The sequence below is a fragment of the Nyctereutes procyonoides genome, unplaced genomic scaffold (genome assembly GCF_905146905.1).
Source record: "Nyctereutes procyonoides isolate TBG_1078 unplaced genomic scaffold, NYPRO_anot_genome, whole genome shotgun sequence".
In the NCBI taxonomy this organism is placed as follows: domain Eukaryota; kingdom Metazoa; phylum Chordata; class Mammalia; order Carnivora; family Canidae; genus Nyctereutes; species Nyctereutes procyonoides.
In genome coordinates, this window is record NW_026575043.1 from 34,273,466 (window position 1) to 34,286,031 (window position 12,566).

General features: G+C 52.7%; 1 protein-coding gene across 1 annotated transcript in view; it reads right to left on the bottom strand.

The window, feature by feature from the left end:
• Window positions 1-10,448, bottom strand: part of DGCR8 (DGCR8 microprocessor complex subunit) — a 39,512-nt gene extending 29,064 nt beyond the window's left edge. Inside the window, exons 1-5 of the mRNA XM_055323425.1 lie at window positions 10,248-10,448; window positions 4,546-5,546; window positions 3,911-4,070; window positions 1,451-1,593; window positions 1,006-1,288 (exon numbers count right to left, since the gene is read on the bottom strand). Coding sequence (XP_055179400.1) covers window positions 1,006-1,288; window positions 1,451-1,593; window positions 3,911-4,070; window positions 4,546-5,265 — 1,306 coding nt within the window. The 5' untranslated portion in view covers window positions 5,266-5,546; window positions 10,248-10,448. The remainder of the gene's footprint in view (window positions 1-1,005; window positions 1,289-1,450; window positions 1,594-3,910; window positions 4,071-4,545; window positions 5,547-10,247) is intronic.
• Window positions 10,449-12,566: the final 2,118 nt, after the last annotated feature.

The following is a 12,566-nucleotide window of genomic DNA, read 5'->3' on the forward strand; positions in this document are numbered from 1 at the left end:
TAACCAAAAATCCTGAAAACACAAAGTCCTCTTTGAAAGAGATTCAGCAGGTGGGCTGAGAGAGGTCTGCTACCATGCCACCACTGTAGAGATAACTGAGACTTGTATGGGTAGGCCTAAGCTAAAAGACACAGGAGAGGGATCCCTGGGTGGCGCAGCGGTTTGGCGCCTGCCTTTGGCCCAGGGCGCGATCCTGGAGACCCCGGATCGAGTCCCACATCGGGTTCCCGGTGCATGGAGCCTGCTTCTCCCTCTGCCTGTGTCTCTGCCCCCCCCCCTCTCTGACTGTCGTAAATAAAAAATAAATAAAAATAAAAATAAATAAATAAAAGACACAGGAGAAAGGAGAAACACCGACACACAGCCAAAAGCAATTGTGGGGTTGAAGTGGGAAATGTCTGCAGAATGGTGGCTGTCTCCCAGTACTGAGTCTGTGGATCAAAGCAGCTCATTCTGAGCGTATCAAAACAGCTCAGGGGACCCCCCAGGTGGCTCAGCGGTTTAGCGCTTGCCTTCAGCCCAGGGCGTGATCCCGGAGTCCCGAGATCGAGTCCCACGTCGGGCTCCCTGCATAGAGCCTGCTTCTCCCTCTGCCTGTGTGTGTCTCTTTGTGTTTCTCATGAATAAATAAAATCTTTAAAAAAAAAAAAAAAAAGCAGATCAAAACAATGCCACATGAGCACCTCCTACTGAAAAACCAAGATTTCAGGAAAGGTCACATAAGTAACCAGAGAAAAATGCCATTCTGCGTTGACAGTAGCCATCTTTATGGCACAACCAGCCATGTAGGGCCTGCAGACCTAGGCAGGTTCTAAGATCAGGGAGGCAGACGTTTCCAACCACATGAGTGGAAAAGGTCTCTAGAAGTCCCTTCCTCACAGACAAAACCAGGAATAGGTGGCCTTCAGCAGAAGAAACGTGATGCCAGGGAAGGTGTGGAGTGCAGCCAAATCCCTGCAGATGGATCCCAGCCAGCAAGGAAGAAAGTTCACCCCAGAAACTTACCAACCGATTCATCTTTGCACACCTCAACCTTGGCCTTCACTTGCCCCAGGGCCCCAGGGGCAGCCTCAGCCCCCAGTGGGTCCTTCTCATCCAGGGCCCCTGAGTCAGCTCCCATGGAGTCAGGCTCTTCCAGAGGGAACTCCAACTCTGCAGATCGGCTCAGGGGCTTGACAGGAGACACTTCCCCACTGGGGGCGAGTTCACTGTTTTGCTCTCTTTCCTCATTGTCCTTCATTTTCTTATAATGCAGACAAGGAATGCTGCTCAGAGGAGGATCATGTTTCTGTGGATAGTGAAATTGCAACAAAGATTAAAAGGATGACCCCAAAGCTCTGAATATCTGAAGCCTTCCACTCGCCTCTGCCTGGCTACCATGCAAACACAACATGTGCATGTTCAGTCTGCAAACTTACAAGACTAAATTCATGACTGATGCATCCCCTACCCGTATGCTTCCCGTTCCCAGGAAGTACGGCCTGGACCAGGTGACCACCCGAGACTCTCTGTGTAGGTACACGGGGACTCCAGAGTTATGGAATGTCATGATCCACCCGTCGGGCAATGGTTCTGTAGGAGGACGGCCACGACCTGCACAGAAGACAAGACCATCCCCCAATCACTTCAAAAGCACACTGAGTTGTAGAGAGGTCTTCAAACTTATGACACATGGCAGATAAAAATAGTAAAGTCAACCAAGAACTAAAAAGAACGAACCTCTAAGAACTAGAAGAGTAGGGAAGTACCCCACCCTCCACCAGAGCTTCTGCCAGCCCCGCCTACGACTCAGACCTCCCATGCATGAAACTCTGCTCTCAATTGTTGTGCTTATTTATATGGCTCCAACCCAGAGAAAAGTTCCCCCTCAACAGCAGAAAGCTATCTTGTTCACTGCTGTACTTTCAGGCCTAGAACAATATGTGGTGCACGAAAGTGCCTGGGAAAGGGTCTGCAAGACATGAGTTCCAGCCTCAGCTGTTATCTGCATAGCTACAGACATGACGAACATCAATCCCTCACTGGCTGCCTTGGCTGTGGCCAGAGGCACCCCAGGGGCTGAGTAAGCTTTGCTAATACATTGCAGGTCTGCTGTCCACTGTTCCCTGTGACTAGATAACAAGTGTTCATTGTACCCAAGCTGCACACTCTCACCAGCCCGTGAAACACTACCTCCAATTTCTACATTTCTAAATCAGTTTTAAGACACTACTCCCAATCCTTTACAGGCAGTCATAGAGAAAAAGCTCAAGACTTGTTACTCACTTGACACCTGCCACTGGCAGGCCTGGTGACTAGGAAAAACACAAAGATTTAACTGAAACTTAATGCTCTTACAGGAACTGGGAGCAAGTGCAGAATTTAGGACAAAAGAAACAAGCAAATGAAATCTAAAAAACACACACACAATGAAATGGCCTAAGTGACTCTCACGGAAAAGGGAGTAGCATTCCAGGGTCAGGTCCCTACCCGGCTGTGCTAACTCCTGGCCTGACCTCAGAACACAACAATACTGGCTGTGGCCCTGAGGAGGGAGCACTACACGTCAGAGGTGCATAGACAATGTTAGACACTCTCCCCTACCCAGGGTAGAGTCAAGGAGCTGCCTTACAGCAACTGTGGGCTAAGTCAGGACAAGGAGAAGCAAACAAAATGCAAGCAAAGTACAACATGGGGCACAGGTGCACGTGAGCCATTCATTTGTGACAACTGCAGTCAGAAAGTTGGCCCAGCCGTCAAAGCTCACATGCAGCTCACACATAGCCTGTGAGTCTGAGGCCCATGCTGTAGCTCGTGGGAGGCAGCACTCTGGGGTAGGTTGCCAGGTGGGTGAGATGGAACAGAAGGCTGCAGAAGGAAAGACACAGCAGTGCCCAGTGCTGGCAGGCCCACTGGCATGCCTGTAGTCATGGCCAGGCATACGGTGAACCTGTGGGCCGCTCAGGATGGACAAGGCTTTGTTTGCTCAGAAGGCTGAAACCACAGGAAAAGTACAAAGCAGACCTTCTGGAGGTAAAGTAAAGCCTGCCCCCACGTGTCTTCCCAGAAGCTGAAGCGCCCCAGACTTACCCCATCTACAGCTGATAAACCCAACGCCCATCCTGTTCCCACCACTAGCTAACATGGGCAGACACATGTGGCACCCAGTACAACCAAACTGGCCACTCTGCGTTGGGACACTGCACATCACCTGCCCCTCGGTTTCCTCCCATCACGCCACCTTCTGCACTCCAGACCTTAGCCTAAGGTTTCAACTATGTGCCCGAGTCCCTGGCACATCTGTTCAGCCCCTTCCCATTGCCCAATCCCCAGCCCAACATCTCTACGTGGACACTCACAGGCAACTCCAGGCCAGGAAAAGATAGAAACTGACACCGACTGCTCCCAGATCTGCAGCACACTGGCAAAGGAGTAGCATGGGCACAGCTCTGGGTGCCTCCCAACTGCTCCACCCACCACCCCAAAATCCAAATGCAGCTTTGGAATACCTTCATCCCTACCACAGGAGCTCCCATCTGCCCACCTAAAGTACACACACCAAGCTGCAGCCATAGAAGTTGTACTTTTAAAGGAATGCTGCACCCACCTCTGGCCTTGGCCTCTAGTTGCCCATCTTGTCATCTCTGAGCAACAGCATTCCCCCTCCTCACCCCATCAAAGTGCCCTCCCCACTCTCCTGCACGACACCAGCTGCTCTATGGTGTGTATCCACAGCAAACACTACAATCTGCACCCAGGTCATCATGCATCTGGTGCATCCTTGTGTCTTGTCTGTATCCCCCTCATCACGTGTGCCCATCCTCCCTCAAACATGTGCCCACTGCCCAGACCACTGCCTGGCACCCAAGGGCTCTTAAACCTGTACTTCTGCCACCCCACAAACACACTACTTTCTGACTGGCTGACTTACTTTTTAGCACGGTTTTAATCTTGGTCATCATTGGCTGCACACTTGTCTCTCCGTCAGATGGATGGTCACTGTCTCCCCCATATTTCTCCTCCATTCGCCTCTTTTTGGGAGCACAAAGGCCCTCCTCCAACAGAGCATCGACATCGTTGTCAAAATCATCCTGCAAAACACGCTGTTCAGACACCACGGCCCCCAGAGCCTGCATTCCTGTACCGTAGGCAAGCTTAACAGCATTAGTGAGAACACACACAGAAATGAGGCACTCTCAAGTGGGGGCCTAGGTATGCCTTTATGCTGCGTGATCATCTGAAAAACAAACAGGAAGAAACTGACAACTGCAACCAACACACTTGATGCTTGGTACAGGTGCACATGCCACCAGGAAGCGTTTCTCAGGAGCACCTTCCAACTCAGGTTGCATAGAAGGTACAAGGTCGACTGCTCAGCCAAACCTTTCATTAGAAAAATGTAAACACCTGGACTTCTTATAGCCTTTTCTCTTCCACATTAACATTATCCCACCTCATATGGGTTTTTTTTCCTCTGCAACATCAGCTTTCAAAAGATGCTGCAGTTCCCAACACCTCTCTTTGGGTTTTGTTAAGAGTGCTCCAAAGGAGGGGTTGCCGACATACCTCATAGGAGAAGTTCAAGGCCTCTTCATCCACTCTGTCTCTCTGCACGATTGCTTTAGCCGTGAACCCGCCTGCTCCTTCTTCATCTAGCTCCAAATTGTCAGTAAAATCTTCTAACTCATCGAGCACTGCGTACTCCACTCTCTTTTCCTGATCCAGCTCATTCTCCTCATCCTTCTTATCAGCACTCTCACCCCCTACACCTACCCCATTCCCAACACTCCCGCCAAAGGGACAAGCATGCACATCTCCACTGACAGGGCTAAGGGCCAGACCGCACTCTGCGCGAGCGTCGCGCTCCACTCCTGTGTACAGCACCTTCCTGTCCTTACTCCTGCAGCTCTCGGTAAAGCTCACGCTAATCTTTACATCCTTAAGCAACTTAAGGTCAGGGGAGAACTTCCGGACCGCAGGTGCGTGCCGGGCGGTGCGCGGGCTGTGGCCACTACAGTTCGGGTCTATGAGGAGGCGGGCCTTAGAGAAGGATCCTTTGGAGAGAAGAGAAGCTCCGTAGAAGTTGAGTGGGTCCTCAGCAGGGGGTTCGGCCTGTCCATCACCACCAGAGCCAACGTCCATTACCTCTGCATCACTGGACGTTTGCAGGGGAGGTGGTGGAGACTGTTCACGGGGCAGCGCTTGGAGGGGGCAAGCTCGGTTCTCCATCACCGCTTCTCCTGCGGGCTCACGCGGGAGAGGAGAGGGACTCTCATATGTCTCCATAGTAAAAGTGGTTAAGACTATTTTAAAAGACCAGAGTTTTAAAAAACCTTACATAAATCTATACAGCTAACATGCACAAGTCCGTTGAGACCCGGGTGCCGTCCTGCCCGCGCTGCACACGCTGGCGGCTTAGTCAAGCTGGCCACATTGCTCTTTTCATTAATGTAGACAGCTTTTAGAACCACTGCCTCAATTATTGGAAATCACAATGCACTCAGCTTAAATGACTGACGACTAAGCGAGTCTGTCTTCATGCCAAAGTGGCACCTTTCTTCTTCCACCTGCAAAGAGATTTAAAAACATCGTCACAAAATGACAGAAACCTTCTGCTTCCCTGGTATTGAGAGTCAAGTGCCATTAACAATGCAGTAAAGAACTTAAAATACTGCCTTAGACAAACTTCTAGGCTTCAAAACAAACTAACTCTACGTTCTTCCTTCAGAACCTGAATTATGATTTTAGTCCCAAGTTAAATTACTTAATTGTCCACTGTAATTCCTACTTCAGAAGCACAAAAAAAACTATTATCTTAAGGCTCAAAAAAGATTTTTAAAAACTGGGTTAAGCTTCACCGCAGCATTCCCCTAACTCAATTTATTCGGTAAGCAAGCTCGCGGTGCAAGGCTGCCCTTTCCAGAACACACATAAGGTGTGTGGCCTCCCTCTGGCCATCAGAGCGACATGGATCCACTCACCTGCTAGGGCTGGGTCAGTCAGAGGGTGAGGGCGAGTGCGAGACCCTCAGCTCAACTCTGCAGCACTAGGGCCTCAGAGGTACAGCCAGGCGCTCTGCTACCCAGGGACCCCAGGACTGTCCTGGGCCCACAAGGTGGCACGTGGACCAGGACAGTGATGCAGCGTGCTGAGGTCGCCAGAGGTGGCGTGGTTCTGTTCCCGGTAGAGGAGGGGGGAGGTTGTTGTGGGGAAGGGAACCTGGCCAGGGTTGGTACGGGGAGCCTCAGGAGACAGCTGGAGCCAAGGCACAGGAAGTCCTGGGGGTCATCTGGAGCCTGGCTCCATCCTAGGGGCAATAAGGAGCCACCAAAGGTGAAGTGATTCCCATGCCATAATTCAGTCCCTATTTAGAAAAGGAGACTGACAATTGTGCCAGGCCCAGTGCCTAAGCCCAAGGCATAGAGGGCAGTCCTCCAGGCCAGAGCACAAAGGTGTGAAAGAGGCTCTGTTGACAGGGCTGGAGCCCTCAAGAACAGTAAAGACATAGAACTGACCACACTGCTGACCGGGTAGAGGTGGAGAGCAGAGACAAGAGGGAACTGAAGGCGAATGAAGCTTCTCCCCTGGAGGGATACACGTGTTCCAGCATTCAGGCAGGAGCCTGCAGAGGAGAACGGATGGAGCCTCCAGGCAGACCTGTCCAACAGGTGCTGAGGCCACAGCTCTGGAGCTGTGACTGGCCCAGAAACAGAAGGCCAGAACACATCAGCGAGGTGGTAGTCACCAAAACCACAGGAGAGAGGCTGCCCAGAGAGGCAACACAGACCAAGAAGAGGGTTGAGGATGCAACTCTGGGAAGCTTCCCTTCAGAGAAAGGACAAAAAAGGGATGACATGAAAAGGCAGGTCAGAGGGACAATCCAAAAACCCAGAGGTCTGCAGGACAGCCGGGCATCAAAGCAGGAGAAGCACGTGCAGACACAAATGTGTATGCAAACACACTCCCACACCATGCAGACACACACACACATGAACATGCCATGCACATGGGTGCAGATACACACATGCATGCCCATGCCCACACAAGGCAGGCCTGACTGGCTGCATGGATAAAACAGAAGACAGCAGACATCACACATTTAAGAAGTCTACAGCGAAGGAGTAGAGCATGGTGGTTGCACTTTCAAGGAGACACAACATAAAAACCAGAGACTTGTTTAGATTTGATTAATTCAACCAAATTCACTGGTCTATTCTAAGGGATGTACTACCATGAAAAAGAAACAAGGTCCCCACCACCTGGACACAGCTGGAAAGGCAATGACCACTGAGCTATTTTCTAGATTCCTAAGTTCAATGGGAATTTAACACAATACTTCCCCCAAAGGTGTATTTGTCAAAAGTGCTGAAGATCAAGGGAATAAAGCATACAGATAACAAGACTCAGAACCGAGGTAAACGCTAAGGAGGCTGCAGTTGAACAGGCATGAGGAGCACTAAGTGAAATAAGGCCAGTCTCCTGGCAACCAACAAAGATCGTTTCAGAGAAGGACAGACAGGTCAGCATGTCCAGTGCTACAGAACACAGACAGAAATCAGGACCAAAACCTTCAGTTTCTGGTAGGTCTGTAGAGATACTAGGAAGAGCCAATCTGTGATTCTGGTGGCTGAAGGGGGGGAGGTGTTAAAAACAAAGGGTGGTACAGGATGGGGACACCTGCTACCCACATTAAAAGACCAAGCAGCTGCCAGCATCAAAGCACAAAGCAAAGATGATAATGACAACAATGCAGGGAGGCCTGGAAGAGGTGCAGAGGGTGGGGTCAGGAACTGTAGAGAAAAAGAGTGTTCCTTCTCCCTGGGAGATCAGGAAAGTCCACCCAGCCCCAGAGGGCAGCAGCTCAAGGCTGAGCTCCGCAGGAGGGCCCTCCTTAGCAAGTGCCTTACTTTCCCTGGTAAGCTTACTCTACTCATTCAACAAGTGTTTGCTGAACACTTTCCATGTGGCATACGTACCATTCTAGAGGCTAAGGACACAAAATGGACAAATTCCTGCCCCACAGAGCTCTTTTTTTAGTAGGAGAGATGGACAAACAACAAATAGGAAAAGCTGAGGAGTATTCAAGAGAAAACAAAACAAGGAGTTGGGCGGGGGGGCAGCTTCAGAAAGGGCAGACGGCAAGGGCTGCACAGCCAGAGTCCATCTGAAGGCAGCAGAGAGTAAGCTAGGGGGGTAGGAGGAGACATTCAGGTGGCGGAAGAGCAAAGACCCTGGGGTAGAAGTGTAGTGCAGCAGGTGAAAGCAACATGCTGAGGGGGAGTGAGACCAGGACTGTGGCCCTTAAGAGATGGGCCACTGGACAGGAGGGTCCAAGCAGTGAGGTTGAATGATCCAAGGACAGCAATAGCAGCCAGCCTTCTGCCAGGCCCTGCTCTAAGAGTGTTACGCATTTTCACTCACCGGTTCTCAGAGAGCACTGAGAGAATGGTTAAGGACAGAAAGGTTAAGCAACTTGCTCAAGGTCACACAGCTATAAAGTAGTAAAGCTGCTTTATCACCCAGGCAAGCTGGTTCCCCTGCTCACTTCCCCAGTTTTACACTATCTTAAGTTTGTTAAGAACCATTCTGTGTCCAAAAAAACTATCATGGGCGAGTGGGGGAAGGAGCAAGGGTGAGAGCAAAGAGAGGAATTAAGAGGCTCACCAGGCAGTTCAAAATAGTACATTAAGCTGGAGGTGGTAAGAAATGGTCCTGAGTGTTGCACGGAAGCCTAAGAGAGGAATCCGGGTGACCCTAAATCATGAACAGAGCTGTCATGCATTGAGGTGGTGAAGGCATCATGAGAAGTGGTGTGGGGTGGGTGAAGATAAGGCTTTAGGTTTGGACATGGATACTTGGCATCAAAGTAACATATGGAGATATGGAAAAGACAGCAGCTCAGACGGGAGGCCAGGGTTGGAGAAGGTGATTGGAGATGTGAAGGAGAGAGGGCATTAAAGCCAGGAAGCTGGATGAGACCGCCAAAGGGGGAAGGGCAGCTACTAAGAGGGACCAAGACCAGGTAATGCAGTGAGATTCCTGTTTTCTACCACCAAGGTCACGGTCGTTTTATAAAACAATCCCCAGGAAGTGCGCTACAGAGTGCCTGGCCATCAAGGGCTCAAAGGACTCTTCCACCAGCAGCCTCACTGCTGCTTCAGCTGACTGAACACACGGATGCAAACCTTGCTTGCCAAGGGGACTGTAAGCCAGCAGCAGACTCGCAGCAGGCTCCCCTGGATCCCTAGTAGGTGGGGTAAATCCAACAGGCTTGGACAGCACCCTTCACTCAAGTCCACTAGCTGGGGTGGCATCGAGGCCCTGGCGTTCATGTCCAGGGCTGGGGCTGGTGCCTTTCGGTCAAGCCTCTCACACTGCAGCCTCCCGCCCAACCCAGCAGCAGTATGACCTCATCCACTCCTTTTGTCATCCTCCAATAGGCCTCACATCCTGTACTCACAGGCGCACTGCTGACTGGCCATTCACTCCCTTTGGTGAGGGACAGCCTGCGGCAGGGTCTGGGCCACTGTGCCTGAGGCCCCTGACTGGGAGTCCAGGCTTCGGCCAGGAAACAGGGTCTCCGCTGGGTGGCTGGCCTCTCAGAGTCACCAGCCCTAGCCTGGACTGCCGTGCATCAGGTAACGAGGTACATGCAAGCATGCAGAACAGCAAATCAGGCTCCTACCACGAGCAACCCAAGTCCACCGAATAATAATACTTGACAGGTATTACTATCAACAGGTTGCAACCTTCCATTCGTTACTACGACCATTGTTACAACAAAACCACATCCCGCTTCCCTACGTGACGTTCAATCCATGAGCATTTGGCGGAAGAAAGACTTGGGCGACTTCTCAGATTTCCCAAACTGTTACGCCCGGCAGGATCCTGGGCGAGCACTAGCCGCGTTCATACCTTTCCCGCCTGAAAGCGCCGCTACGGCTCCGGCCCGCAGAGCGAGGGGCCTGCTCATCCCCGCGGAGAGCCACCGGCGTCGGCGCCACCCGAGCCCGGGGCCCGCCCCCCGCCCCCACGGCCGGACCCCCGCCCCGCGTCCTCCGAGGCCCGCGGCCATGATGCTTCACAAAGGCCGGGACTCCGCGTGGCCGCCCCGCCTCGCGCCCCCGTGCCCCGCCCCGCCCCAGCCCGCCGCCCGGGAACCTCAGCCCTCGGCCCGGGAAGGAGGGAGGGGAAGGGCGCGCCCTCGCGCAGAGGCCGCGGCGCCCGCCCGCCCGCCCCGCGGGGCGCCCCTCGCGCCCCGCACCTACCTCCGGCGCCCGCGGCCTGCCCGAGCTGCCCGCAGCCCGACCAAAGCACGGAGACCCTCACGGCCTAGCCGCCACGGCCGCCGCCGCCGCCATCTAGGAAGGCCACCAAGCTCTCTCCGGTCGGCGGGACCCGCCTGCCGCGCGGGGCGAGCGGAGGGCGGGCCTTGGCGACTCGCGGCCAATCCCCGCGCGCGGCCGCCCCGCATTGGGAGAACCGCGCAGCGGGCTGTGGAGGCCGCCAATCGGCGGCGCGTGGCGCTCGCGGCCACGGCACGCGGCCCAATAGCGCGGCCGCGTGGGCGGGACCAGGCGCTCAGGCCGCGGCCGCGCTAACGGTCGCCGCCGGGGCGGGGCTCGCCGCGCGGGGGGCGGCGGCCGCGAAGAGCGCCGGGAACGGGGAGCGCGGGGAATGCCGGGAACAGGAGAGCGCGGGAAGCGCGGGGAATGCCGGGAAGGGGGAGCGCAGGGCATGCCGGGAACGGGAGAGCGCGGGAGGCGCCGAGAAGCCGGCGGCGCGGTGGACGCCGGGAGCTGAAGTCGCCTTTGTGGCCTACGTGGGTGCGGACGAGAGCGTACGTGTGTGCGTGCACACACACAGGAGGCCGTACGCGTGCGTGCAGACACCACACACCGACACACTCACACCGGAGGCCGTCCGTGTGCGTGCAGACACACCATCCATACACTGATAGACACTCAGACACACATACACACTCAAACCACACACACAGGAGGCTGTACATGTGCATACATATACACAGAGACATATACAACCACGTCCGTCACACAGGCGCGCACACACACACACACACACACACACACCCAGGCATTACACGTTTCCAGTTAAAAGCATTAAGCATAATCATCAGGATAAAAGGACAAATAGGCTGAACTGTCCCGCATCTTTCCACTTGCTAATGCCATTTCAAGAACCTCAGAAAAGGAGGGTATGAGTAAATGGACAGAGACAGCTCTTCCTTAAGCCAGAAATCCAGTGAATAAATGCAAAAGGAATGGTGGAAGTAGAAAATTTCCCTTTTGGCAGCCTGCACAAACCTGCGGACAAAAATCATGGATGCTGAAATAGCAGGCAGAAGTATGAGAATTGGCAGCAAGTTTTTTTGTTGCTTTACAGAGTTGCAAAGTTTCTCCCCAAGATGCTAACTGCAAACGTAAAATAGTAACTGCAGTGGAGAAAACCCTGAAAGACCCCACCTAACCAAGTGATCAAGGTGACCAGCAAACGTATACGGATACAAACATATCAGATTTATACCTTAAAAATGTACACTATATCGTATACTAATGATACCTTGCTGAAAACAAAGACAATAGTCAGTTCCAGTAAACTGTTGTTTGGCCTCCTGAGAAGGACATGCATCACCTGTGGCTATATCTACCCAAAAAGCAAAATCTGAATACAGAAAGACCAGACAAACCCAAATGACGGACATTCTACCAAAACGCTGGCACGTGCTCTTCAAGTGTCAAGATCATTCAAGTCAAAGATACACTGAGGAGCTGTCTTTGACTACCGGAGACACACCTACGTGTGATGTGGGACCTGGACCCTGGATTGGAACCTGGCTCAGGAGAGGGATATAAGTGTGACAACTGGTAAAATTCAAATCAGGTTTGTAAATTAGCTGGTGGTATTGTATCAATGCTAACTTCCTGATTGTAGTCATTTTACTGTGGCTCGAGGGAACTGGGTAAAGGACACTGGAATGTTTTGTTCTATTTTTTTCAAGTTTTTAGTAAGTTGAATTCATTTCAAAATGAAAAGATGTTACTGGTGAGGAAGTCGGAGGCCCATCCAGGCCCTTTCCTCCTTTCCTGCCCCTTGCTGTTCACCTGGCTGCCCCAGTGGTCAGCACCAGGCACTTCACAATAAAAATGTGATCAAGCCCCATGAGGTTCTGGCTTCTGGACTGGGCCAGGGGAGGCCAGTCTCCCTGTGGCTAAGTGGTTAGAGCTCATGGGAATCCTTGGCATGCCGCCATCCAGCCCTAGCGAACTCTCCACATTTTGTTGCTTGGTGAGTTGCCTCAGACTTGAGGCCTCAGACCAACACACTACAGCTGGCCTCCCATACAGCCTTCCCACATGACATCCCCACAGTCCCCAACCGACTCCAGCCTCAGGTGGATGCCTAGAAGCTGAAACTCTAGCCCTAGCTGAGGGAGGAAACTTTTCCCTTTGGAATCCTGTGTTTCCACCTGAGCCCAGTCTCTGCTAAAGGACCTGGATGATGCTATCTGCTGGCAGATGAGGCCAAAAGATCAGGTGTTGGTGGCAGGGCAAGGGTGGCCATGAGTG